A 27,226-nucleotide genomic window follows, 5' to 3' on the forward strand; every position below is an offset into this window, starting at 1 on the left:
ATCTTACTGCCATTGAGTAAAATACATTCTACAAACTATATATTAAGAAATAAAGATTCAACTGCCTGGATTTTCTTTTAAATAAATACAAACGCCATATGTAATTTTCATAAAACTTTTATTCAATTGTTTCATTCAAGACCATTAACAAAAGTACATAGGAGAGCCTCTATGCAGTTCAGGAGGAACCCAGTGATCGCCAGTTTAAATTCATTAAGACTAACTCCCATATGTGCATTCAGGCACAACAGATCACCCACCAATGCCACTAAAGCACAATAATAGATATCCTGATCCTTAAGATTAATTCTAATACTTTAACTTTTCCCCCTATTTTACTTAAGTAAAATGTATTTGTTATATTGTGATGTTTTAATCTTTCACTAAGAAAAAAAGCACACATTACATACAGTATATTTCCACCCACAGGTATTTGGGATGCAGACCAGTATTATTTCTACTAGAAAAAAAAGCCATCCCAAGATTGTTCTTAATATTTTGGCGGTTGGCTGGGGTCAGAGGATACATCTAATTTTTTTGTTTTCTTTGTAGTGTTTAGGCACCTTATTTTTACTTCATTTTATTAATTAGCAGATAGAGATTCAATGGAACAAAAAAAGAAATGTGCAAAAAAAAAAAGAGAATACACTGTATAAAATAACTGCTGGATATAAGATGCCATTAGGAATTCTGCACCTGGGGAAATTGCTTATGGAGCGTGTGAATACTGAAAAGGTATTGAAATGCTCCAGATTTGTCAAAGTAAATCCTAATCAGTCACTTAAACATTCACATACATCACAACACACAACACCATGCTTTCACTCCAGCTCTTGGATAAAGTGTTTCAAAACTGCTCAAAAAACCGAGCAGAGAAATAGCCTCCGTGTTTTAGCCCACACATATGAAAAACAGGATCCTCCTTATGAAGGGAACTTTGCTTTATGCATTTTGTAGGAAAGCATAGTGGAAACCATTGGCAAATGAGAATCATTTCGTTTCCTTAAATGAGGGAGAGCAAATGGAAGAAGCAGGTGAGCTCTAATACATGCCCACACTCACACATATCCACATACACAACAGGTTGCAGGTGCAGAATTCCAGACATTTAAGCAGATTCAGCAAAGATGAGGACAAGACAATGCCACACAACCAGCACTCTGATTTTAAGGGGAGCAGAAACCCTTTAAAACAAAAACCTCTGTAACTTCTACCATTTCTAAAACACCTTATGCACAACAATCACACACACACTCAGAAGAGAAACCTGCAATGTATACTGCAGTATGAAACCGTATCAAGTACATATGTGGGTGGCAGGGAACAACAATTGGAATGAGAGGGTTCCATTGCAGGTGATGGAACAGGGAGAGGTGTTACACATGCTTATTTCTGTGTGCCTGTCAAGAGTATGTATGTGTGTAAGAGCATGTTTCTGCAAGACAGCAAAATTCCCTTTCCATTGTTGTCCTCCATTCTGGGATTGCATTTCTAAATCTGGGCCCACCTATTCCAGACGGGGTATATACTGTTCAGTCAATTACACCCGGTTGACGAGTCTTCCGCTCCACGTTGAAGCCCTAGGTACAAAACAAAGACCGGTCATTATAAGCAACACACTTAACACACCTTAAATATAAATCAGAACCTATTATACAGCATTTTGCTACCAAATGTGTGTACCTTTGAGTTGTCAGGGCCACGGGGCTGTCTCACAATGACTAGGCGGGGGGCGCTAGAGTCATCCAGGGTGATGCTCTTGAGCCGGTTGACCAAACGATCGGGACGGGGGGTTGCCACCGGTTTAGGCCCTTCACTGTGGGGGTAGAGAAACCAGATGGCTTTTAACCAACACTATACCGTCTAGGATAACTGGGTCATAAATGAGACATGACTAGTAAATCTGGTGGCTTGAGGTTAAATTTAACTTATTTACAGTGCCATCGAAAAGTATTAAGACAACTTGACTTTTTCCATACTTACCTTACAAGCCTTATTCTAAAATTGATTAAGTAGTCCCCCCCCCCTTAGTATACACACAATACCCCATAATGACAAAGCAAAAACAGGTTTTTAGAAATGTTTGCAAATGTATAAAAAAATAAAAAACAGAAATATCTTATTTACATAAGTATTCGGACACTTTGCTATGAGACTCGAAATTGAGCTCAGGTGCATCCTGTTTCCATTGATCATCCTTGAGATGTTTCTACAACTTGATTGGAGTCCACCGGTGGTAAATGTAATTGATTGGAAATGATTTGGAAAGGCACACAGCTGTCTATATAAGGTCCCACAGTTGACAGTGTAAGTCAGAGCAAAAACTAAGCCATGAGGTCGAAGGAATTGTCCGTAGAGCTCTGAGACAGGATTGTGTCGAGGCACAGATCTTGGGAATGGTACCAAAACATTTCTGCAACACTGAAGGTCTCCAAGAACACAGTGGCCTCCATTATTCTTAAATGGAAGAAGTTAGGTACCACCAAGACTCTTCCCAGCAGGCTGCCAGGTCAAGCAATCGGGGAAGAAGGGCCTTGGTAAGGGGGGTGACCAAGAACCCGATGGTCACTGACAAAGCTCTAGAGTTCCTCTGTGGAGATGGGAGAACCTTGTAATCTCTGTCAAAGGTGCTTCAACAAAGTAGAGAGTAAAGGGTCTGAATACTTATGAGATTTCAGTTTTTTATACATAGAATTCCTAAAACCCTGTTTTTCCTTTGTCATTATCGGGTATTGTGTATAGATTGAGGGGGGGAAAAAACGATTTAATCAAAACATTTTAGCCCACTTCATGGGTACTTGTACACCCCCCTGCAGTCTTTACCTGACTCTGCGCACATTGCAGGCACTACATTTCCCTGTGCGTTGGTTGAGAATGACTGAGAACTCCACCTCATCCCCAGTCTGGAGCTCCAAGCCATCCTGCACCTCTTTGACATGGAAAAACAGCTTCTTACTCTCACCAACTTCATATGTGATGAAACCAAACTGGGGAGACAAGACATTACAGACTAAATAGGCATAGCATTCAAATTGGGTAGCCACACTAAGAAAGTCCAAAAATTATACGTCCTTATTTCTTCATATTAGGTTTCCTTAGCAAACTTGAAAAATACATCTATAAAGTATTATTTTGAAAGGCAATTAAATCATGTGTGCCTGCACCCGTTTCAACAATCATGATCACATACCTGGTCCTTGACGCACTCCACTAAGGCTTTGCGTTGGGGGATAACGTTGCAGGCCATCTTCTGTCCTGTCTGGGCCACTGTGCACAGCTGGAACTTCACCAGCTCTCCTTTCTGCAGACAGTCTGCCTTGTTTGTCATGCCCATGATGCCAAATGAGTAATTCTGGCCCTTCATGCCCTCTGAATGGTTAGAGGGACAAGGTGGGAGAAGAGGAATGGTTATTGTAGAGTATGTGCAGGAGTAAAAACATTGAATTGATGGACATAACCCTCTACTGCCAGTGGGGACTCGCCTTCCTCTGAGTGCTCGATGAGCCCCTGGTACTCTGTCTGCGACGGGTCCACACTACGCAGAGGGCGCACCACCTTTCCCAGCATCACCGCCTCACCAACATCCTGTCCCACACTATTCACTGCAATAACAGCACACCATTAACATAGACACTGATGACTAATATAGAAATGCTTCACTATAGAGCATAATGTAGCGCAAAATCAAACAAATGACTAGAGCATTGTCTTGCCTACCTGCTGCCATCTTCATAACCTTCTCAGCGCTGACTTTGTTTCCTTTGCCCTTGGACAGGGTGTATTCCACAGTGTCACCCAGCTCCAGGTTCTCCATGTCTCCACACAGCTCACTGGTACAGAGAGATACAGGCAGTATGAAAAACTTGGGACCTCCCCTTTTGGACACATCTAATGTGCCAACAACCAACATCTTTTACACTGTAGCTTGCCTATCTTGAATAGTTGTACCTGTAGTGAAAGAAGATCTCTTGATCGTGATTGGCCGTCTCAATGAACCCAAAGTTGTCTTTCAGCGTGGCGATGTATCCCAGCAGCCTTTTGGTGTTGACTGTGCGGTTGAGGATCTTAATGGTGACCGCGCTCTGCTGGCCTGTCCTCTTTACCTCATTGATGGAGAACTCCACCTTGAAGACAAGGTTGGATTTACACCAAATAGAAACAACCAACTGCGGGATGTATTTTTGGAGTTGGTACGTTGCCATTTTGACAAAGCACATTTGAGCCAGTGTTGATTTGTTTTACTGGTTTAACTTGTAAACTGGTTTTCAGTACCTTGTCTCCTGCCTGTGGCTGGGCAGCTCCCTCCAGATCTTTGACATGGTACGACACAGTCAGCTTCACTCCACAATCCTCATATGAAATCACTCCCTCTTCTGCTTCCTACAGGAGGACATACCAGCAAACTGATTAGACTGGCAGTTCCAGTCAAAGGTTGGCTAATGCTCTTCTCTCCAGAACTCAGGCATTGAACTGTAGCACCCTACTGTGGTTCTGAGCATTGGGAAATGTTAAAATACTTCCAGAGAGGAAAAGGCACCATTCCTGGCATTTGTTTTGTATTACTGATCTGAACAGGCTGGATAGGTGAAAGTAAATGGGTCGGGGGAAAAAAAAAAAATAATAATTCATCCAAGCCAGTGCAGATCAGTGATTACTTCAGAGGAAGGGAGGAATGCATCTTTGATATAAGCTTTGGAGTAAATCAGATGAACGGCAGTAGCAAGTCCTTGAAAAGCTAATTGTGCAGATGACTGGCACACATTCCAAAGCACCCCTGGTAGTATTTGGTTAGCATTAGCCTTAACTGTGTGAAATCAACACCTTTGTACAAAGTGTTAAATGTCCTATCTCCTTAGGAACTAGTAAAGCAAATAGCATGACTTCAAAAGTGAAGTGTTTTTACAGAGGAATTGATTTAAAGTTTAATTAGTGGACTGAAACCATGCCGTCAACTCTTGGGTGAGGAGCACATTTAGCAGGACATAGACCACACCACTAACCTTTTCTACTACATTATCCTTGAGAAATAAGATAAATATACACATTCAGACTACCTATTTGAGCGTACATGTCAACTATGCATGTGTGCCGAAATATGAAAAAGAGCGAGTAAAAAACAAATCATTGTGAATTTAAGATAACTAGGGGAGCTTCTCGCGGTAGCCATGTAAAAACTCTGGCAAATCAATGTTAGATCTAGCCAATTTGAGGAGACTTATCCAAAACAAGTGGTTAGTACTGTGCCGCAGTTTGTGTCAACCCCGTGGGAAAACAATTCATTAGAAGGGGCGTATTGGCATAAATAAAGCATTGATCAGGGTGATGGCATCATGCAGACCGAACGCCTACCTTGTCTTTTTTCTAATGGAGAGAAGTAGCATGAGGGGGAAAGGGTGAAAGGAGAAAGCAAAGAGGAGAATTAGAACTAAAAGAGGGGTCATCAAAAATTGGTGGTCTGAAAAATGTGCAAACACAATGGGAAGTGTGTGTGTGTGTCGTCTCGGAGAGGTTTTCAATTTCAATACTGATCAGACTAGGAGGCGAGGGAAACGGGGAAATAAATGTAAAAGAAAAATCAGGCAGGGAATAAAGACAAAACAAAAAAGGGACAAAAGTTGACAATGTTGCTGTGGGCTTTCTAGTGCTGCCCTGGGTGCTCTCGTACCTTCTCTTTGGCCTTGCTGGGGCTTGCGCTCTTGTTGTTGGTGATGGCTGCCGTGGCCTCCTTCTCCACCACACCCACAAAGCGCTGCTCAGACTGGGTATGGAAGGACACTGTGCCTTTAGGCAGCTTCTTGATGCGCACAGCGTGGTTCCTCTGGGCAGACAGCATGTCCTGCACAGGAGAGTGGTGGGAGAAAACACCCCTTTCAATTAGTGATGGTGTTCGTTAAAGCTCTCATTGAGATTGTCTGGATTATATTGTGGAGGTAGCCAGAGACCAAAATATATTTTGAACAATGTGCCTAGGAAATTTGAATGGGTTCAAAGAGTGAGAATTCTTAATATTTAAAACAATTGACTGCATGTTCATTCCTAAAGCAAGAGTTCCCTACTAAAGTAACACCCTTGGAAGAGCAGAATTCTGTGTTTTTCACAACAAAAAAGATAAAACGCATAGAAGAAATATCTTGCTGCGTTTTGTAAATACAGATCTAAAATGCTTCTTATTGTCATTTCTGCTCGACAGACTTAAGCGTAAATCACAGACACTAGGAAACGATAGTCCAGCAACCCATTGTGACAGATGCATGGCTCCAAGACCACCAGCCACGGGGACATAGAGGCCGAATGCGCAATTCCCCACAATTCCCAACCAAAGCGCCGCACCCTCTATTCATTGGAATGTGTTGGCAGTTGCAGCGCTGCGTTGAGAATTCGAAAAGCATGAATGCCAACGGTCCAAAATTCTAAAAACACTGCATGTACACGTTTGGTACTCTGACAGACCCTTCCGTTTGTGCTTTAGTTGCACTTCTCCACTTGGATGAGAATTCACAAATGGGCATTATATCAGAAGACTTACTCATGTGTAATTACTTTTCTCCTATACTTTCCTCATTGTAGCCTACTTGTCTCTGGTAAAATGCAACATTAACTTCAACCAAAACATTAGAAAGAATGTAGCCAGCTACATTTCCTATGATCAACAGACATGCATCGTAAAATAAAAGACTTAGCTTATTCATTGTAAGTTACATTTACTTATTTGACTGCTAGCCAAATAGCACTGCACTTCTGTTGTCATCTGATGAAAATTAAGCTTTTTCTGCCAAATGTGTTGCACAAATTTTCTGTGAAGGAAAACTATAGTTGCAAGTCCCTGATCACTATTGAAGAGAAGAAAAAGAAAAAAATCCACTTCTTTCAATATAAAAACAAAAGTGAAATGATTTAAAATGCAGATTTTTTTGTATGGTCTCCATTTCGAAAATGTAGATTTCGGAACGCTAACACAACCCCTGAAGATGGACAGAAAGAGGGCAGGCGAGAGTAAAGGAATTAAAAGACAACATTTTTATGTTGAAAAACGGACCATGGATTTTTTCCCTGGACTCACGGGCACAACGGTGAACTCGACTTCGTCAGAGATGTGCAGCTGGCTTTCCTCCAGGACCTCGCTAAAGTGAAAGAACATCCTGGCATCCCGGTCCACACACTTGATGAAGCCAAAGCCGTCGCGCATGGCAGCGATCACACCCTATAGGACAGAGAGGAGAGGGAGAGCCGTTACCACAGCAGAGATGCTGTAGACTCTAACATTTAAAGGACAGTGCACTGCAGATACAATGTTGAAAAGTTCCAATCCAGGTTTCTGCTCATGCATTTTGTAGGATTTACACATCAGTATGGAATATGGACTAACATCAGATAATTTAACTAGGTTGCCATATTCAATTAAAACCCCACAAACAAGCTTCCTCAAATGAACTAGAGGGCGTACCATGGATCTCCTCAGGGTCCTTACCATCTCACGGGATTCCTTGGTGAAGTGGAAGGTATCAGGCAGGATGTCGATGTTGGTGGCCCGCTCCAGCTTGTCCCTACGGTCCGTGGAAATGTTGAACTGCACATGGTCGCCTTCCAGCAGGGTCACCTTGGACTTGGTGTCCTTCTCACCAAACAGGAGCTCCTTGTCTGTGTAACTGATCCTGGCACAGATGCGGCCTGGTAGTGGATCATTCTGAAATGGGGAGGAACAATTTTAAAAGATGTATAATTTTCATCAAAATAATCTATATGATTCAGTAAATACCAAACACTCAGGTTACTTATGAGCATAGAGGCATGGTTTAAGTTTCTGACCTGGTTCTTGGTTGGAACTTTAGGGATGACCTTGATAACAGTGCCTTCAAACTGCTCGATGCTGATGTCCTCAAATATGACTGTCCCCTGGGCGAGCAGCCTCACGTCAGTAGCCACCTCTTTCCCCTAAATGAGAGAAAACAAGATGCTTTAGTTACTTCAATGTTGCTTTCCCTCCTCTATTAGGATATTATTTTGCATCTTTATAGGCTTATGGCATCAATATGTGTAGAGAACATATACATGAGCAGGAATCATTTCTGTTGAATGGCTTTTCCTATTGAGACATATTGACTGCCATTAAACCTAAGCCTGCTTTGACAAATCCCCAACATCTTAAGAACAACAACTTGATTCCAATGATTCAATACTGGCCTAATATTCTATACTTTGCCAGAACGGTTCCATGTGATGCCACCTACGTTTCTCTCTTTGATGGTGAACTCCACGTCGTCGCCGGCCTGCAGGGCCTCCAGGTCGCCCTTGAACTCGCTGTAGTGGAAGAAGATCTCCTTCACCACATCAGCCCTCTCAATGAACCCAAAGGCCTCCTGCCAGACACAACACAAGGGGTTATAGAGCATAATCAGGCACGTAGACTACACTAGCGGTTCTGGGGGGGTTTTTACATGACATTTTTGCTATCGTTCTTTTTTTACATCCGGTATTAGACAGTGGCAACGCGGAACACTAATTTAACCCACACATTTTCTAGAGGGACAGCTTTAGGCGGAACACAACAGTATCGTACCACATGCATCTGCAAGTTTTTCTCTATTCAGAAGTTGTAAGAAATTCCGCACGAATATTATAGTTCAAGCACAAAGGAAATATAGAGGTGTGTAAAATTGTTAATATGTTGTATTTGTATTAAATGCATTACAGAAGTGTAACTTTAGATCAGCTTATCTTAACCTGGCCGTTTGTTACTTTGTGGCAGTATGAAAAAGGATCAAATATATGATCAACAAACTCATGGTGCGGAGTGTTTTTACTTAAACCACACTCCGTAAATGCATTGTAACGTAAAACGGTTAGACATAAAAGGGTAGTTACCTAGCAAGTCAGTTATTTTAAGTAAATGAATTAATAAGTGTGGTCCCCATTGCTTTTGCTTTTTAGTTTTCACCAAAATGAAGAGAAAGGACATCATGTCCTTCTTCCAAAGAAAATACAAGGCCGACAGTGAGACAGATGGTTCAGGTGTGGAGAGAGCAGAGAGCCTGCAGAGAGAGAGCAGGAAGACTTATCCATTGGAGAGAGACTGAGAGTGAAGGCATAGAGCAGGAAAGTGAGACAGATGGAGAGACTGAGGCTGAGGTATAGGCTGAGAGTGAGACACCAACAGAGGAGCCTCGTGCATCCACAAGCAGTGGACCATCAGGTTTGTGATGTTGAATAAATCTGTGGTTACTTGTAAAGCAGTGCAATTAGTCCATTTATATGGTGTATAGAAATGAGTCGATTTGTTATTGAAATGAATTCTTATTTAACATGCTATTGGGCTTGTGATATAGATATCAGATGGATTTCAGAAGTTGCCTGATGGCAATGGTATATCTAAAATTACCCAAATAGATATTTTTAATTATATATTTTTTTCTTTGGCAGACATCAGCAAATCCCAGGAGGAACCACTGGCGCAGCCAATGATGAACATATACCCAAGAACTCTGATGGGGACGGGAGGAGGAGCTTCAAGGCGACCTGGCACCATATCCACCCCTGGCTTGAATAAAAATATATTTTTAAAAATCAGACTGTTTGGTTACGCCTGCAGGCATTTTAGCCCCGCCAAAGTCTCAGAGACTGTATTTGATTCACAATTGGGTTTAACAACTGGAAGAAGGCAACTTACAAAGAGGGGGGAACCTTCCCAAGTTCTCTCACGTCACCCCGCTCCTCCTCTCTCTCCACTGGCTTCCAGTTGAAGCTCGCATCCGCTACAAGACCATGGTGCTTGCCTACGGAGCTGTGAGGGGAACGGCACCTCAGTACCTCCAGGCTCTGATCAGGCCCTACACCCAAACAAGGGCACTGCGTTCATCCACCTCTGGCCTGCTCGCCTCCCTACCACTGAGGAAGTACAGTTCCCGCGCAGCCCAGTCAAAACTGTTCGCTGCTCTGGCCCCCCAATGGTGGAACAAACTCCCTCACGACGCCAGGACAGCGGAGTCAATCACCACCTTCCGGAGACACCTGAAACCCCACCTCTTTCAGGAATACCTAGGATAGGATAAAGTAATCCTTCTCACCCCCCCTTAAAAGATTTAGATGCACTATTGTAAAGTGGCTGTTCCACTGGATGTCTTAAGGTGAACGCACCAATTTGTAAGTCGCTCTGGATAAGAGCGTCTGCTAAATGACTTAAATGTAAATGTAATGTAAATGGGGGATTTGCAATTCATGCAAGGTCTGAGCAGCACAAACAAGCAATGATTATATGGAGATACTATCAGAAAGCTCTAAAAAGTAATGCAACACTGGTAAATGCCCTAAACAAGGAACACAACAAACAGCTTCAAGAAAATAGGGACTAAAACAATAGGAGAAGTACTACTACTTACAGCCACACAAAAACATTGCAAAGAGGACACGATGAGTCTGCAGAGTAAGATAATAAAGGGAACTCCATGGCAATCCTAGAAACAATAGCTAAGCATGACACAACTGTGAAAAAAAGGTTGACTTCCATTCATAATGCAAAATATACAAGCAAAGAGATTCAGAATGAGGTTCTGAGTTGATTGGCAGACATGGTTCGAACAAAAATGATAGAGGAAGTGAAAGACAGTGAGGTCTTCAGCATAATGGCAGATGAAACAAAAGATGTTTAAAAAAAGGAACAGATATCTCTAGTACTCAGGTACTATTTCAGAGGAGCTGTCCATGAGAGCTTTCTCCACTTTGAATGGGCTGATCGACTAGATGCAGCAGGGCTTACTGACAAAATCATACACATATTAGAAAGTCATGGTCTTGAATACAAAAACAACCTAGTAGGCCAAGCATATGACGGTACTTCCTTTATGAATGGTACGCATTCAGGCGTCCAGGCACGCATTAAAGAACAAGCAAAGCCTTTTACATCCACTGCAGTGCACACGGTCTAAACTTAGTTTTAGTGGATACAGTCAAAGCTGTCCCTGAGGTCGGACAGTTCTTCTCCTTACTAGAAAGACTTTACATCTGGGTCATATGTGCATCAAAAATGGCTTAGCATACAAAAAGAGATGTAGCCAGGTGCACCTACAGAGCTTCAGAGACTAAGTGACACTCGCTGGGCATCTCGATATATGGCTTTACATACTATTATGGATAGATTACCTGCCATTAAGCGAGACCTACAAGACATAGTCCAAGAACACAATGGTGACAGATCTGTTGAGGCACGAGGTCTGCTTGCACAGATAGATTTACAATTCATTATGTGCCTTGTTACACTCCATAAAGTGTTTGGAGAAGCAAAATTTATATCAGATATGCTACAGTCTTCATCACTTGACCTGTCAAAAGCTGTTGATTTAGTTGAAGCCTTAGTTCAAACTTTGAATGACTACAGGAATGAGTAATTTTTTGATGACCTATGAAATTAAGTGTTGAACACAGCTGAGCAACGTGATACTGCAATACACCCCCTTCAAAACGACCAAAAAAGCTAAGCTCAATTTAATGGAGACTGTGTACTCAGTACAGTGGGTCAGAGGTCAGATTCAGAACAAGAAAAGGGCCGTTTTCATACAACCCTGTTTTAGATCAGATGCTCAGTGAGCTTAACAGAAGGTTTCCTATCAAACACTGTGACATAATGAATGACATCCAAACCCTACAAGTGATGTGTTTCTCAAAGAGAAGTCCCTGTTTGCTAGAATGTATGAATCAAATATTGAGGACTTGGGGCATGAACTACATCAGTTCAGAAGAATTTTAGAAAGGAAAATACAGAGTGGCATGCAGAGACCCTCCAGTGTAGTAGAGCTGGCATTATTCATTGAGCCTTATAAAGAAGTTTTCTTTGAGCTCTTTAAACTGTGCAAGATAGCTGTTTCAAACCCTGTTAGTACTGCTTCTCGTGAACAGAGTTTTTCTGCATTAAAGCTGGTGAAAACTTCTCAGGTCCACAATGTCAGATTAAGCAATTTAGGTGTATTGAGTCAAGGAGGGCAAAGGCCTTGAGTCTAGATGAATTTGCTGATCTTTTTTGCAAAAAACACAACAACCGGAGAATGCAGTTGATGTGACCTGATACTGAATATGTAATGCAAATGAAAATTATAATGGAGATGCAAATAACTTGTTGAATGATTATGAACATGGTCTTTTGCCTGCTAATGCAGTGAAGAAAACGATATGACAACAATAACGGCTAATGTAACTGGCCTCTAACAGTACAACTGGCCCCAGCTTGGCCCTCCCAGTTGAAATGGTCTAGAACCGCCACTGGTAGACTAGCCAATGTCCAGCCAGGGATCCACAACAGTGTAGTGTGGCTTTACCTTGGTGGCACAGACAACCCCCTGGCACCTCATCTGTTTCTTCTTAACCAGGACAATGTTGTGTGCACTGACTGCACCGGTGCTGAAACACACATAAGATGATAGGCATGAGGAAAGGGCTAAGGTATTGTGCAAAAGGGCTAAGGTATTGTGCAATTAAACATTGTAAAAATTGTGAAACTCAAGATAATTTGTTTGGGAAACAATAAGACACTTAAAGAAAAAAAACTTACTGCTTGTTGGTTTCCATGTAGAAGCTGACTTTGTCTCCCGTGTCCAGGTGCATGTTGCCCTCTATGTCGTCTGGGGTGTAGGTCAAGTAAAACACCTCCTGCGTGGGAAGGAATCCATACTTTACATTACATTGACTACCAGCCTTGACATGACAAGTCTCTTTCTTTAGGCCATTTGACAGTCTTACCCCATTTCTCTCATAGCACACACTGCCAGTGGGCACCTGCCCTGGAGCAGACTTGCCATCCAGGTGAGTAGGAATCGCTGAGACGACCTAACGGACAGAAAGAACCACATGGGGAGGAGATGGTTAAGAATGGCATTTGGTGAGTCAGACAAACACGATTACCTAACTACAATCATTGTAATTAATTAGATTGCATACATTAAAATAATCAGGTAAGTGAAAAGACAAACTGGTTGATTTTCAAAAGTATATCAAGAAAGCAAAGGTCTACGTACTGTAGATACTACTGCATGAGATGTGAAATGCTTGAGAAGCCAAATTGAAGAGAAGGCGAATAGAAAAGACTTCAATGGATATCAAAATATTACATTCGATTGAATGACTTTCTGGATAAAGATTTATGCTATGTACAATTCTATATTTTCTATTTTGTTTAAACATCAAATCCCACCTCCACCCCTGAACACCACACAAATTGTATTTCAAGGAAAGTTAAGCCCATTGTAAATCTCCATGGAAACAGATGGTATTTCCTAGTGTTTCAGACAAACGGAGATACTAACAATAACATAAATAATGGAAAGAAAAATGTGGATTTAGAATTAGATTCAAATCCTTGGGGAGAAAGGTTTAGTATAAAGAATGTACGCATCTATGAAACTATTAATGAACAAAAATGAACAAAGATTTACAATGAGCTTGAACATAAACCCAACTGACAAACACCAACATTGAGGTGACACGGACAAGAACAGAACCAAAAGTAAAATGGTGTTCCTTAACTGGATGAATATAACCATGCAGCACAGTAAATGGAGAGGCGTGCGAGTCTGGCCCCACCTGGCCCGAGATGCGCTCCTCTGGAAGCACCTCTGGTTTGATCTTAAGCAGCTTCACTGCTATGGGCTTGCCAGTACGCCTGTCTGAGGACACTTCAAACTCCACATCATCTGGAGAGGCAGAGAGAGATGTAAGAAAAACAGGTTTTGAGAAAATGTGTGCGCCACACCAAATACTGACCGGACATTCATGGAGTTCCATCGACTTAAAGGCTACCCACAGTATCTTGTGAAGAGACTGAGGCAGAAATCAATTGTCACCACTCAGCTCCCAGGATATCTTAGGGGGATTTTTTTTTCTTTTCTGACCAGATAAACATTAAGGAGCAGTTTCCCAAACACAGATTAAGCATAGTCCTTTACTAAAAAACAAACTCAAAAGGAGAATTGAATTTAAATGCTTTAGTCCAGGATTAGGCTTAATCTGTGTCTGGGGAAACCACCCCTAAAAGTTGTGTTGTTTAGTAGAAGGCTGGTGGATGAGACTAGACTACTAAATGACTAGAAGAAGCCCTGGCCTCTCACCTCCTATCTTGAGCTCCTGCAGGTTGCCGTTGTACTGGGAGCAGTGAAAGAAGAGGCGTGCCTGCCGCTCCGAGCACTGGATGAACCCGTAGGAGGTGAGCAGCTTCTCCACCACGCCAGTCTCCCTGATGCCCACCGCTGTGCCATTGGCAAACGCAGTGTGCCCATTGTGGAGCATGCCAGGGTCAAAACTCATCTAAACAGAACAAGAACGGAGAATGTTACTCATTGAACAAATCAAAAAGGTCAGTCAAAACACAGCTCTTTGTGATTGAGAGCGGATGTGAGTTTATGAGTGGGATTGGGTAAATGTATGATAGAACAATTAATTGACAAATTAAACTCCCACACACACAGAATGGACCTATTTTACTCAAACATGCATTTAGTGAACACACATCTACAAAGACCAATCCCTACCCAAAATGTGCTTCCCGACAGGTGGTTGAACCAAAGTTTGGAGAGACTAACCCAAAGAGCTTTCTGGTGTTACCTGACACTTTCCCTATCTTGTGAATTCCAGGGGAAGCACATTTGGCCAACCCCAGATTGGTCTGAATCGACATGAAAACTATTCACTATAGGCTTGGGAGGTATACTGTATATACCCTATACCGCAGTATTTGGAAAAAGCTACGGGATGGTTTTCAATACGGTTTCAATTTTTAATTTTTTTATATAAAACATTTGAATATTTGTAATTACTTAAGTAAATACCTGCAGTACACTTGTGCAATACGTTAGGAGATAAAAGAACATTGCGTTCTTTATTTCACCAGTCACATTATGTCTCTTACGGTTGTCCCCAGTCACGCTGTGTTTGTTTACAAGTCCACGACGAGAGACCAGCGCCTATAGGTCACTCACTGTCGTGCAGCGTGCGCCAGGTGATCCACTTACATATTGAAATTCACAACTAAAGATAGATATCTTAGAACTTGTCTAAAATGTGCTAAATGCTCTGCAGTTGTGCATTTGGTTTGCTAATGTAGTAACGTTTGAGTTACTTGTATAATTTAGGTCAGAAACTGTACAAAATGTTTGCAATGCTCTCGTTAGCATTCTTTATGGGAATTCTTTAGTACTTGTAACCAGAAGTGGCATTTGATTTTTTAAATTTTTATAAAGCCCCTTGCGGTAACACCATATATGCCGGGATGGCACAGGCACGGTATGAAGGTATGGAAAGCTGGATACCATCCAACCCTAATTCACTACAAATAAAGGCCACACGGTAGTCATTTCTAGTTGGCTCAAGAGAAGCATGCACTTCTATTCACTCCATTTTTTACAATCACAACTGAATCCACAAGCACCCCTAAATTGACAAAGTTAGGAACATTATACGTGCAAAATCAGTTGGTTATAGAAACCATTGCCTTCTTCCATTGACTTGCACATTAAGTCAAGATGAACTGGGATGCTACAATATGACTTCAAAGCACAGCAAGAATCAGTCATCAAGAGCCACTGCAAAACAATCAAACCGTGCGGTTAGCAAACGTCACCAAAGGAGACCACAGGAGCAGACAGGGCTGTCCATCACTGTGGGTGCAACCGATGCGATGCCCACACAACATGCCCACTTACTGATCTCCGATACAGGGGTGTCCGCTTGTGTTTTTTGTGGGAAACCGAGAACGAGCGGGGGATAGCCACCACAGAGGTGGCAGAGGCAGTATTACGTGCCAAAGGGGGTTCAGAGTGCACTCTCTCCATATCCGACAGTGGGGTCAGGGCTGGGTCACACTGGTTGGATGGGGAGGGGAGTCAAAAGATTTTGGGAATTCAGAGATACTTGGAGCTGTGGTTTTAACCATGAGCTCAGATTTCATTCCATTACACCTCAGTGTTCTAGTTCTAAGTTATATTCTTAAGCTTTCTTTAACTGTAAAAGTGAGAGGCAAATAAAAACACTGATCGATACTGACCCTGAGAATCAGAATTCCATAAGAGAAACCCATAAAACATGTAGTAATTATCAGAGACCTAGCATCCCCATCAAACTAAAAGAATACAAAAGCACTTGCTATTCAGTATATTTGAAGGAATGGACAGATGGAACAAAAAGGTAGAGGAAGGAGGTCATGTAACATTGTAATTGCTGAAGTGGAAGGAAACTCATGAAATGCTATATCATTATTATTGCCTGAAATAAAGTGCAACTGTCCAGTTAATCTCACTTTTTAAAGTTAATATTCTGCCCAGATAATGTTGTTGACTCATCCAAAACTCGTGGCCAAAGTATTATTTGGCGAAAAAAACACATCCTCAAATGTGTATCTCAAACAGACAGTTTAAAAGATGCTTGCCATTTCCTCAGAACGTCATTATTTTATTACTGCTGCTCTTTAATTATTTGAATTTACTTATCTATTTTTTTACTTAGCCAACAATGCAGTTAAGAAAAAATGTGTTAAGGGCTTGTAAGTAAGCAATTCACTGTGATTTTATTTGTTGGCTCATTGGCTGAGCTGGCTAATCAGCGGTCTACTTGCATTAATATTTTTTATGACTGGTTAGACAGAAGTGCATCTACACAGTAAGGTAATAGTTGGTTACATGAACAGTTCATGAGCAGCCTCGTCACCTTAGGGGGCTTTCACACCAAATGGGTTTGGCGTCGTCTTTCCCGAACTCTGGTGCGCTTACCCACTTAGTTCAGTTCGTTTGGCCTGGTGTGAACACCATCCACACTTGGGGGCGCAAAAAACAACGCACTGTGGTTCCCTCAAAAAGCGATGACAATTAGGACACAAAAGTGATGCTTCATGATAATCATAGATGGATTTAACAGAAGCATTTTGTCCAGTAAACAAATGACTTGCATGGACATGTGGTTTTGTTCAATAATTTATGTTTAACTAAATTTAAAAAACAACCGGGACAAAAAAATAAATAAATACAAATGTAACAAATAATCGAACTGATTCTAACTACAGCTCAAAAATGTTTGTAAAAACACCCTTCCTAGCAAAGCATCAATGCTAACAGAGTTGAACTTACTAGTAGTTAGTAATCCGGCCTCAATGTTTTGATTTGCTGTTTTGATACCTAAGATTTCAGATTAAGCAACCTTGTTTCCACGCAGTTCCAAATCAACTCGTCTTACAAACTAACCTCTCTTGGTTATAAATTTGCTTAATTTCAGTCTAGTATTACTTGAGGAAGAATGCCAAACAGATTTTGTCCCAAGTCTCGTCAAATGTCTTCTGTACCGTCTTCACTACACAGAAGTTACTGATCAAACAGTTTGTTTATATTGTCTACATAAAATGGCAATTACAACCCTAACCATATCCCACACCTTTAATCTAAGGGGAAATGGAGCATGTCACAAAGCATTTACAGCCTCATTTACATAAATTGTGGTGGGTAAAACAGAATTTGAAACAAACCCAAATTCCCAGTAACCTTTAGACCACCCTGTACTTGCTACACTGCACCTGAGCAAAAGATAGTCTCGGAGTCCAGAGGAATGGAAAGGTTAAGCCAGTCAGAGCAGAGAGGCAGGGCAAGGTGGGTGAATGGGTGTTCGATGGGGGGAGAAGACGGAGGGAGGAAGTGGTGGGGATGATGGAACTTACGGATCGGCCGTACGGTGACAGGCTGAGTCCGACGGGGGAGGTGCTGCTCAGGTCAGCGCTAACGAACGCGGCAGGCGGCGACGCGGGCAAGGTAAACTCGACAAAGCCTTTCCAGGGGCTGCCCATATTTTTCCATAAACTTGAGTCAAACTCCACCCCTTTGTTGTACTTGATTACTGGTTTGCTTGAAAGCCTTGCCTTTTCTAGTTATTTTTCCTCTTTTTTAAAACCACCCAGTAGATGTCTGCAAGGGTGAAAAGGGGGGAAAAAATGTTTTAAAGGAGGCAAAAAGGTCAGCCAGTGAGCAAAGTGTCAATCATGGGAAAGGGTCTGTGGGTGTGAGGAGACAAAGGAACATAAGGCTAGATGGGACCAGGTAGAGGGGTAGGATAAAGAGGCAGAGGAAAGCCTGCTAAAAACAACTTCCAAAATTAAGTACGCCTATGGCTACAAAAAAAAAAAGGAACTACTTCACAACTGCGCTAAATCTCTCTGCGAGAGTTGGTGCAATTAATATGGCTTGTTACCAAGTGACCCAAAGCAAGTTACAGAATAATACCATCTTCGTTAAAATTATACAAGAGCAGCATATTGTTTTGTCAAGAAGGATTTCTGGGACATTTAGTGGATAATTTGTTTTCATAGTCAAATAAATATCTACATTGCTGCCCTGTGACAGCCCAGCAGGGAACCAGAGTAGAAATTGGGAGCGTATGTTTTCCCCTTCTTAGATTTAATTTCAAATGACATCTATATCAAATGTAATTTGATACATGCATTTGTGAACTGCTGGAATAGTGTATCAATTGAGTCCTATCAAAATCAGTCCTTGATATGTGTAGATAAGTAAAAGCCTCATTTACATTTACATTTAAGTCATTTAGCAGACGCTCTTATCCAGAGCGACTTACAAATTGGTGCTTTCACCTTATGACATCCAGTGGAACAGCCACTTTACAATAGTGCATCTAGGTCTTTTAAGGGGGGGGGGGGGGGGGGGGGGGAGAAGGATTACTTTATCCATGCAGGGTAAAGGATATTTTTCAGTTTGTGTAAATTTCTTTGGAGATGGACAAGATGGCTGGGCATATAGAGGATGCCTTTACAGACCTCGGACACATTCAAATATGCGCCATAAAAAATAAACTAGAGTTTTTCAAAATCCTACTAAGCGTTGCAATAGAAATTCAGCTGCCCAAACACATTTATGGAATAAGTGTGTAAAAATATAAAATAAAATGACCTACCTTGATTTGGCGTCTTAAAAGGTGTGGTCTTGAACGTTAACGACAGATGTTGCAGATCTTCTCTTCAAAACACACACACACACACACACACACACCCCCCCACGTATTTGTTGCAGGTTTCTGGCACAAGTTCTGCATATAAGTTGCATATATAAAAAATAAAAAAGGAGGCAAACGCAGGTGCAATAACACTGCTTGAAATCAACAAAATGAACAGAGCACAAGGAGATAGAGAGACAGCGAAAGGGATGAGAAGGAAAAAAACTAGCAGACAGCAGCCCTCTAAGCACCCCGGGGTGAGTCGGTGGTGCGGTGAGGTGAGGAGGGCTGGGAGCAGCGTTGGGACGTGTGCTTTGTCAAAGCTGTTGAGTAGGCACAAACTTCTGGTCTCAGATCAGTTATGTTCTCGGGTTTGCAATTTTGGCAAAGGATAGTTTCTCTTGAGCGTGTTTCGATTGGGCAGCTGTGTATCTTGTCTTTGGTTGTTTCTTCGTTTTGTTTGCTTCTATATTTTCCTTTGAAGTGAGCCTTTCCTTTTATTGAGTTGTTGCGACTTTGTTCATTTTGGGATGTTTCTCTTGAATTTGTTTCTTCGTTGTGATCTGAACTTGAAGAAGCAGTTGCGGATAGTACAAAAAAAAATTCAGTTCCGTTTCACTTCATACTGTTGAGAAAAAGAAATACACTATTAGTTGAAAATAGATCAATGTAGCCTATATATTTCCTACTGATGTGAATAAACAACTAGAAAAACTGGGTGAAGCCTGAAACGAAAAATTCTTGCTTGAGAAATTGGTCTTTGTTTCTTTTTTTTTTATTACCATTTTAAATTGTACACAAGTCACAGTAATTGTTACCCAGAAATGATTTGATATGTAAATAAAAACAGCTGCATTGGACCTTTAATGTTTTTATCTTCACATGAGAAAGTTAAAGCTGCCTGTGGACTTGTGCCCTGGGTCATTTCCTTTTCATGTGAATTAAACTCCAGATTCTTTGCACCCAGGCTAACAGGCCTAAAGATAGACCATCTTCAGCTGCCCGACTACGTGCAAGTCCTGTGGATAAACAAGTCCCTGTGCATATCTTTGATCACATTGATATTTAGGGCACAGTTTCTGACCAGGGAGGTGTGTGTAATCATGTTAACTATGTCATGAACTATGTCATGATCCTAACATTCAAGCTAACTGTATACACAGTAACAAGAAGTAGGGACACACCAAGTTTGGTTTTTGGGACAACCCCCATGGCTGGGCATTGCTGGCATTATTGACCTCAATGCAATTGGCTGAACAGGGCCACGTGAAAACTAATCTGACATGGCAATGTCGCAATGTGGTGGCATCCCACCTGGTTTCCAGAGTGTTCAAAAATAATGTTGTGAAAGGGGTCAAATTTCATTCCAAGGAGTGGATAGGTCTTACTTGGCAATCAGGCTAGAGTTGTTTATTGACAGCAGCGCTCAGTTGAACCTCTTTGAAGTCAAAGTTTCAGTGAAATTATGCAATCTATGGCTTAAGGCGTTCGCACGCTTACCAGCCAAAACTCTTCGGAAGACTTTGTGCAAACATAATTTTAGTTCGTTTTGAACTTTAGTAGGAGTTTTAGTAAGAGGTTTTTCAGCTGTTCAGACACGCACATAAAACAAGTCTACGCCCCTTTGTTGGTGATTGGTCGACTGTAGGGATTTTTCAATTAAGTCTTGAAATTCAGAGAGAATACTTGTTTTCTTGCACATGTTTTCATTGAGAAATACCAATCTGAAGCAAGCGGGTGCCTTTTGTTTATCTACATATCTACGTTTATCTACTGGGTGGTTCGAGCCCTGAATGCTGATTGGCTGACAGCTGTGGTATATCAGACCGTATCCCATGCTTATGGAAATATGTAACTGCTCTAATTACGTGCACAACCAGTTTATAATAGCAATAATGCACCTCAGGGGTTTGTGGTATATGGCCAAAAATACAAGGCTAAAGGCTGTATCCGGGCACACCACATTGCGTCGTGAAAACCTCCTAAGGATGTACTCAAATCTAACTGCCTGTAGCAAGGATATGCATATTCTTTTTGATATGCATATACCATTTGAAAGGAAACACTTTGAAGTTTGTGAAAATGTGAAAGTAATGTAGGAAAATAACACATTAGATCTGGTAAAAGATCATATGTGTTTTTTTGTTCCATCATCTTTGAAAATGCAAGAGAAAAGGCCAATATATGACTTAGGAATCTAGGCCCAATTTAGATTTTGGCCACTAGATGGCAGCAGTGTATGTGCAAAGTTTTAGACTGATCCAATGAACCATTGAATTTCTGTTCAAAATGTATCAAGACTGCCCAAATGTGACTAATTGGTATATTAATACATTTAAATTCATAACTGTGCACTCTCAAACAATAGCATGGTGTTGTTTCACTGTAATAGCTACTGTAAATTGGACAGTGCAGTTATATTGGCAGAAAGTTTCAATTGTAAATCTCAGATATGTCTATGTCCAGGGAAATGTTCTTCATACTTAAAACGATGGTCACATTAGTGCACGTTAGTGTACTGTTAGATAGAGGTGCGTGACCAGAAAGCAAAAGCATGCTTCTGTTTGTTTTCTTCCTGTATTGAACAGAGGGTGGTGCCGTCCGCACAACGCCTCAGCGGGGGCAAACTACCTGCCCTCCAGGACACCTACAGCAACCAAAATCACGGGAAGGTCAAAAAGATCATCAAGTACAACAACAACCACTCGAGCCACTACCTGTTCACCCCGCTATCATCCAGAAGGCGTAATAATGTTTAGATATTTTGCATTACTCATCTCATATGTATATACTGTATCTTAGTCTACGTCGCTCCAATATTGCTTGTCCAAATACTTATATTCTTAATTCCATTCCTTTACTTTGGATTTGTGTGCATTGTGAAATTAGACAATACTGCACTGTTGGAGCTAGAAACAAGCATTTCGAGACACCCACAATAACGTCAGCTAAACACGTTTATGTGACCAATTTTATTTATAGTATTTTCTATTAAATCCCCCATCTTTCTAAGTTTCTAATATAGATTTTCATTTTTGTCACTCATGGAATTTCTGGCATTAGGTGCACTATTTAGAACTGGTTTCCGCAAATTGTACTTTGGCAAATTGAAAAATTACATTTTATTAGCTGCTTCATTACAGGAGTTGCGTGATCAATAATAGGCTATAGCCTTTTGGCTGTAAGACGATATGCAACAATAGTAAGCCTGTTTCCATTAAGCTCTTAATGACAAATGTCCGGTCCTTGTATGCATGCATAGCATAAGAGAGGAAGAAGCAAAGCGAGAGGTTTTGCTGGCTCCAAAATCTTGCCAAAATAGGTCCAATGCATTTCTAAGGCATTATTTTGGGCCTGAGCTTGTCGCCTGCATTCCCGACTTGGGACGACTCCCATTGTTAGGGTGGAAACATAAGCATCTCGTCATTATATACAGTACCAGTCAAAAGTTTGGACACACCTACTCATTCAATGTTTTTTCTTGATTTTTTACATTGTAGAGTAATAGTGAAAACATCAAACTAATAAATAGCACATATGGAATCATGTAGTATCCCTAAAAAAAGTTTTAAACAAATCAAAATATATTTTAGATACTTCAAAGTAGACACCCTTTGCCTTGATGACAGCTTTGCACACTTTTGGCTTTCTCTCAACCAGCTTCATGAGGAATGCTTTTCCAACGGTCTTGAAAGAGTTCCCACATATACTGAGCACCTGTTGGCTGTTTTTCCTTCACTCTGGTCCAACTCATCCCAAACCATCTCAATTGGGTTGACGTCGGGTGATTGTGGAGGCCAGGTCATCTGATGCAACACTCAGTCACTCTCCTGGAGGCGTGTTTTGGGTCAAATGATCGTCCTACTAGGCGCAAACCAGATCAGATGGCGCATCGCTGTAGAATGCTGTGGTAGCCATGCTGGTTAAGTATGCCTTGAATTCTAAATAATTCACTGACAGTGTCACCAGCAAAGCAACCCACACCATCACACCTCCTACATACTTCACGGTGGGAACCACACATACGGAGATCATCCGTTCACCTACTCTGCGTCTCACAAAGACACGGAGGTTGGAACCAACATCTCACATTTGGACTCATCATACCAAAGGACAGATTTCCACCAGTCTAATGTCCATTGCTCGTGTATCTTGGCCCAAGCACATCTCTTCTTCTTATTGGTGTCCTTTAGTAGTGGTTGCTTTGCAGCAATTCGACCATGAAGGCCTGATTCACAATTGACCAAAATTTGCATCCCTTCTAGTTAATCTTACCCCTACCTACATGTACATCAGGGTTTCCGTTATGAAAATGTAGCGCCGGACATTTGACTGACAGAATTTTAATTTACCGGACATTTTAGTAAATTCACCAGACCCATATGCCTATGCAATGGGTGCGGAACCTGATTAGGGAGTCCGCCCACGTTGCTCAAATGACAGAAATCACATTTAGCTTATGGTAATTCATCTTAACAGGAGACAAGTTGAAGATGCAATGACGTGTCCTTACCACACACTTTGAAGATGTTAGAATAACTGTCCACGTTTACTTTTCCTCAGCCAACAAAACAAGTAATGAACAGTAAAATCCCTCACTATGCATAGGCGGTGTGTGAGTTCCTAGTTTGGAGAAGCTCATTTTCACCATCAATAAATAGCACCTTATGATAGAGCATTCCATGCATCATCATATTTACAGACTTATGTAAGAGCCTACTATTTCATCATGTGATGAGTAGATTGGATAGTCATAATTTAGGCTAATAATATAACTCAGTCACTGTTTGCAAAAAATAATTCAATACATGGCTGAGCGTGTAGAGTAGAGGCCTAGTTTATATCAGATATATTTTATTTTTTTACACAGGAAAAATGTGGCCTTTAACACATTTCATGCAATTCGACTATACTTTATATGACTGCATACATTAGCAGAATATTTTTTTAGAGAAAATTACAGGGTAGCCTACTCTGCTGACACTGATAAACAGATCAATAAAAAAACGTTGTCCATATAGTAGGTCCTACAAGAAGGGGAGACAAATAGAATATGACGTCAATCTAAACTGGAGGAAGAAATTGTCCATAAACAAACTTAAGTGGCACTGACCAAACAATGATAGAGTGAAAATGAGCGGTGATCAGGCACATGGCCAATGCTTTCCGGTGGTGATTATAAGCGAGGCCTACTGTTGTTTCCTCAATTAAGTAAAGATTTTTTAACAAAAAAAAGACATTAGAGTCATTTCACTGTCTTCTCTTTACAGCAATAGCTATTTGCTTTCCCAACTGTTTTTCCGCAATTGAATTTCAAAATATTGCGATATGCCTGGCTTGGCCTCTTCACTGACAGTCGCAACTCTACAAACCTCTATTTGGTATTTGCTGCACGCTCCCTTTCCTTCCGACTGTAGACAATGCGATTTAAAACTTTAAAGCTAACGATCCGCTGTGGCCAAATCATGCTTTAGTAGCCTATTATTAATTAATTTCTATACTATCAGGAGTAGGCCAACTAATTGAATTTACTTCAGGAAAGCTTAGCTTCTCCTAGCCTTATGGACACGCTGTCTATGTCAACCTTCTACCCCTCATAGTAGAACATTTGACCTATTCTATTAGTCAGCTTGTCAAGAAATATCCCAAACAGACACTGGGACAGTTGTGGGACGATAGATCCCAAATTCATACAAACAGTAGGCCTAGGCTACACACATATATACAAACATACATACATACATATATATATTTTTTTTAAGCAATGAGTTTGATGCAACAGATGACAACATTTAGCTTAAAATGTGAATGTGCATTTGGCTACTGGAAAATGAAAGAAAGTTGAAAAACAATAGCACATAAGAGATAAATATAGACTACTGGTTTCAAAAGCATATGGAAGTTTTTATAAAATAATTGCCTCCGCTTGTAAAAGTATTGCTTCCGTCCCTGTCCTCCCCCCAACCTGGGCTTGAAGCAGGGACCCTCGAATCATTGTTACCTATTGCACCACAAAAGTTGCGACCACTAACGCATAGTCGGATTTTGTCTAAACTACTTTGACGAAGGTAAAACGTCCAGGTTTCAAACAATTAAGTAGCTATACGTTTCAAAAGGCATACTGCCTCTAGCTCATTGCAAAGTGGTGCATGACGAACTGATGAAGCCTGCTTTCCGTTGCCTATGCATTTGAATGGTGAATGGAAAACGCGCTTCAATTACCAGTTGAAATAAATAAATAAAATAGCCCTTTTTAATCTTGGCCATTTGAACTATTTTTAACGTACAATGTCTGACATATTTTCTGCTCAAAGACTATCTGTCTGCTGTGCACGTGTGATAAATAAGATGCATAACAAATATACACATGCACCAATTGAATTTACAGACCGATAAGGCCAAATATAGTTTTTTGTCAATGAATATGCTTAAAATAATTATTTCGCAATGGGATTTCCCCTCCATTTTAAATGTCCCGTGCCATTTTTAATTAAAAATTTAAAACTGGCTTTTTATACACCAAAAGCAGGGTGTTTGCTTCTAACAGAAACCCTGAGGTACACATTACCACAATTACATCGTACCCCTTAACCGTTTGGGTAACTATTTTCTTTATTTTTTAACTCTGCATTGTGGAGAAAGTAAGCATTTCACGAAAAGACTACACTGTCGTATTAGGTGGATGTGACGAATAGAATGTGATTTGAAGAGCATCAACATTGTGAAAACAAAAAGGAACTTGGGAGCGTCTGCTTTTCAGCTGCTTATGACGCAGCGATAAAAACATTTGCCGACCGTGCCCACCCACTAAAACTACTGGCTGTGATTGGCTCTTTAGCACAGATTTCCAAAACAAGTGGTCGAACACATTGTCGAGTTCAGAAGCACTTAACTAGTTTACTTCCTAACGTTACCTAGCAATTGTTTCATGTTTAACCAAATAATAAATGTCAGTGATGCAATGCTGAAGTATGCAACATGAACACGTATATACGGCCTTGTCTCTCGCGGCCTTCAAGCTGGTGGTAGCTAGCCAGCCAGCTACTGTATCGGCTTTCCGCTAGCTGACTAGAACTGCGACGTTCATTAATAAACGCAAAATAGTTAGCTAGGTCGTTCATTATAGTGCCGAAGTAACGTAGATAACCAACTGTCCCTGATGGTTAAAAACATTGTTTTACAAGTTAACGGCACAAACAATACCATTAGTTACCAGCTATGCACAGCAATAGCATGTGATTTGTTGTCAAGCGACCATGCTTTGCAATGCAGTAACGTGGCGTACTAGCCAACGAACGCATCATTCGTTTGCATAAGTAACATGCAGTGGTTTGCTAACAAGCACTTTAGCCAGCTACAAATTAGCAAACTACCTACTAGCTACGTTAGCTATACAAACAAGGGTATTAGCAAATCGTCAAATGCATCAATGTCTAACTAACATTAGTCAACAACATTAGCTTTACTTTGCTACCTATTATGATCACTTAGCTAATCATACATTGTTTCTTCTTATTTCCGGAACTTGTCAAAACGAACATGTCAATAGTGCCAATTTCAACAACCATGGCTAAAACATGTTAACAGTGCTGGCAGGCGCTGACAACAAAGTAACTGCGACAGATGAGGCTACATCTGCTAAATTGTGGCTAACTAACCAACACTTGGTAAACTCGTGCCAGTCCAGATAGTAGGTAACGTTAACTAACAAATGCAGTCGTCGGGTCAGCTAGTTTGCCACTTCAGCAAATTAGTTTAACGCCAAACATAGTTGGTATACCGGTAGGCATTAAATAATTAAAATGTTTAGACAGTACGTTGGCTTCTTATTAATACGCCGAAACGTTTGTTAAAATAAGATAGCTAACTCCCCAGCTAGTGTAGGTATGATTTATGACGAGCAAAAACACCGGCGCCCGGAGAACACTGCCCCCGCCCAGGCCTAATATTTGAAGGGTAAGAACATTGGTTACAGATTATTTTTACAGATATAATTTGAATACAAGGAACATCATCTCCCACACTTATATTAAGGGGTTCGCAACCGTAATTTTCAATTAGTTAATTCTACAAAACTCACCCCAACAGCTTTCAGCACTGTCACCAGCGCCGCTAGAAGCAGCACGGCACATTACGTAGTGATCTAAGTGGAGTCCTACCGCGAGATTTCATATGACAGCAGTACAGGAGAAAACGTTGGAAATCATGTTTTTGGGGGTTTGTTCAAGAGCCAAACACCAGAGCCCAAGTTGAATGGATCAAATCA

General features: G+C 41.0%; 1 protein-coding gene across 13 annotated transcripts; it reads right to left on the reverse strand.

Annotated features, from left to right (window-relative positions):
* Positions 1-101: 101 nt before the first annotated feature.
* Positions 102-27,133, reverse strand: LOC115102248 (cold shock domain-containing protein E1-like). 13 transcript variants are annotated; one of them, XM_029621977.2, is made up of 22 exons: positions 27,041-27,133; positions 18,922-19,585; positions 17,675-17,918; positions 15,678-15,836; positions 14,088-14,283; positions 13,564-13,673; positions 12,724-12,810; positions 12,536-12,633; positions 12,303-12,384; positions 8,229-8,357; positions 7,807-7,932; positions 7,469-7,684; positions 7,061-7,201; positions 5,666-5,836; positions 4,273-4,380; positions 3,949-4,124; positions 3,718-3,830; positions 3,483-3,602; positions 3,191-3,369; positions 2,824-2,987; positions 1,684-1,816; positions 102-1,580 (listed from the first exon to the last, which is right to left on the reverse strand). In XM_029621977.2, exons 3-22 carry the CDS (start codon positions 17,798-17,800, stop codon positions 1,533-1,535), a joined length of 2,682 nt encoding a protein of 893 aa, XP_029477837.1. In that variant the 5' UTR covers positions 17,801-17,918; positions 18,922-19,585; positions 27,041-27,133; the 3' UTR covers positions 102-1,532. The 13 variants fall into 13 exon arrangements, with proteins under 13 accessions (XP_029477837.1, XP_064861467.1, XP_029477836.1 ...); XM_065005395.1 differs by having other exon boundaries at positions 7,037-7,201; positions 7,445-7,684; positions 12,536-12,654; XM_029621976.2 differs by having other exon boundaries at positions 13,507-13,673.
* Positions 27,134-27,226: the final 93 nt, after the last annotated feature.

Source organism: Oncorhynchus nerka, linkage group LG20, assembly GCF_034236695.1.
Source record: "Oncorhynchus nerka isolate Pitt River linkage group LG20, Oner_Uvic_2.0, whole genome shotgun sequence".
NCBI lineage: Eukaryota > Metazoa > Chordata > Actinopteri > Salmoniformes > Salmonidae > Oncorhynchus > Oncorhynchus nerka.

What these genes read in the sequence shown, in the direction of transcription:
- LOC115102248 (XM_029621967.2), bottom strand. Translation starts at nt 17,800, where the DNA reads ATGGGCAGCCCCTGGAAAGGCTTTGTCGAGTTTACCTTGCCCGCGTCG. An exon ending in TGGAGTGCGTCAAGGACCAG is followed by an intron (nt 2,988 to 3,190) that starts GTATGTGATCAT and finishes TTGTCTCCCCAG; the next exon opens with TTTGGTTTCATCACATATGA. An exon ending in TGCAATGTGCGCAGAGTCAG is followed by an intron (nt 1,817 to 2,823) that starts GTAAAGACTGCA and finishes CTACCCCCACAG; the next exon opens with TGAAGGGCCTAAACCGGTGG.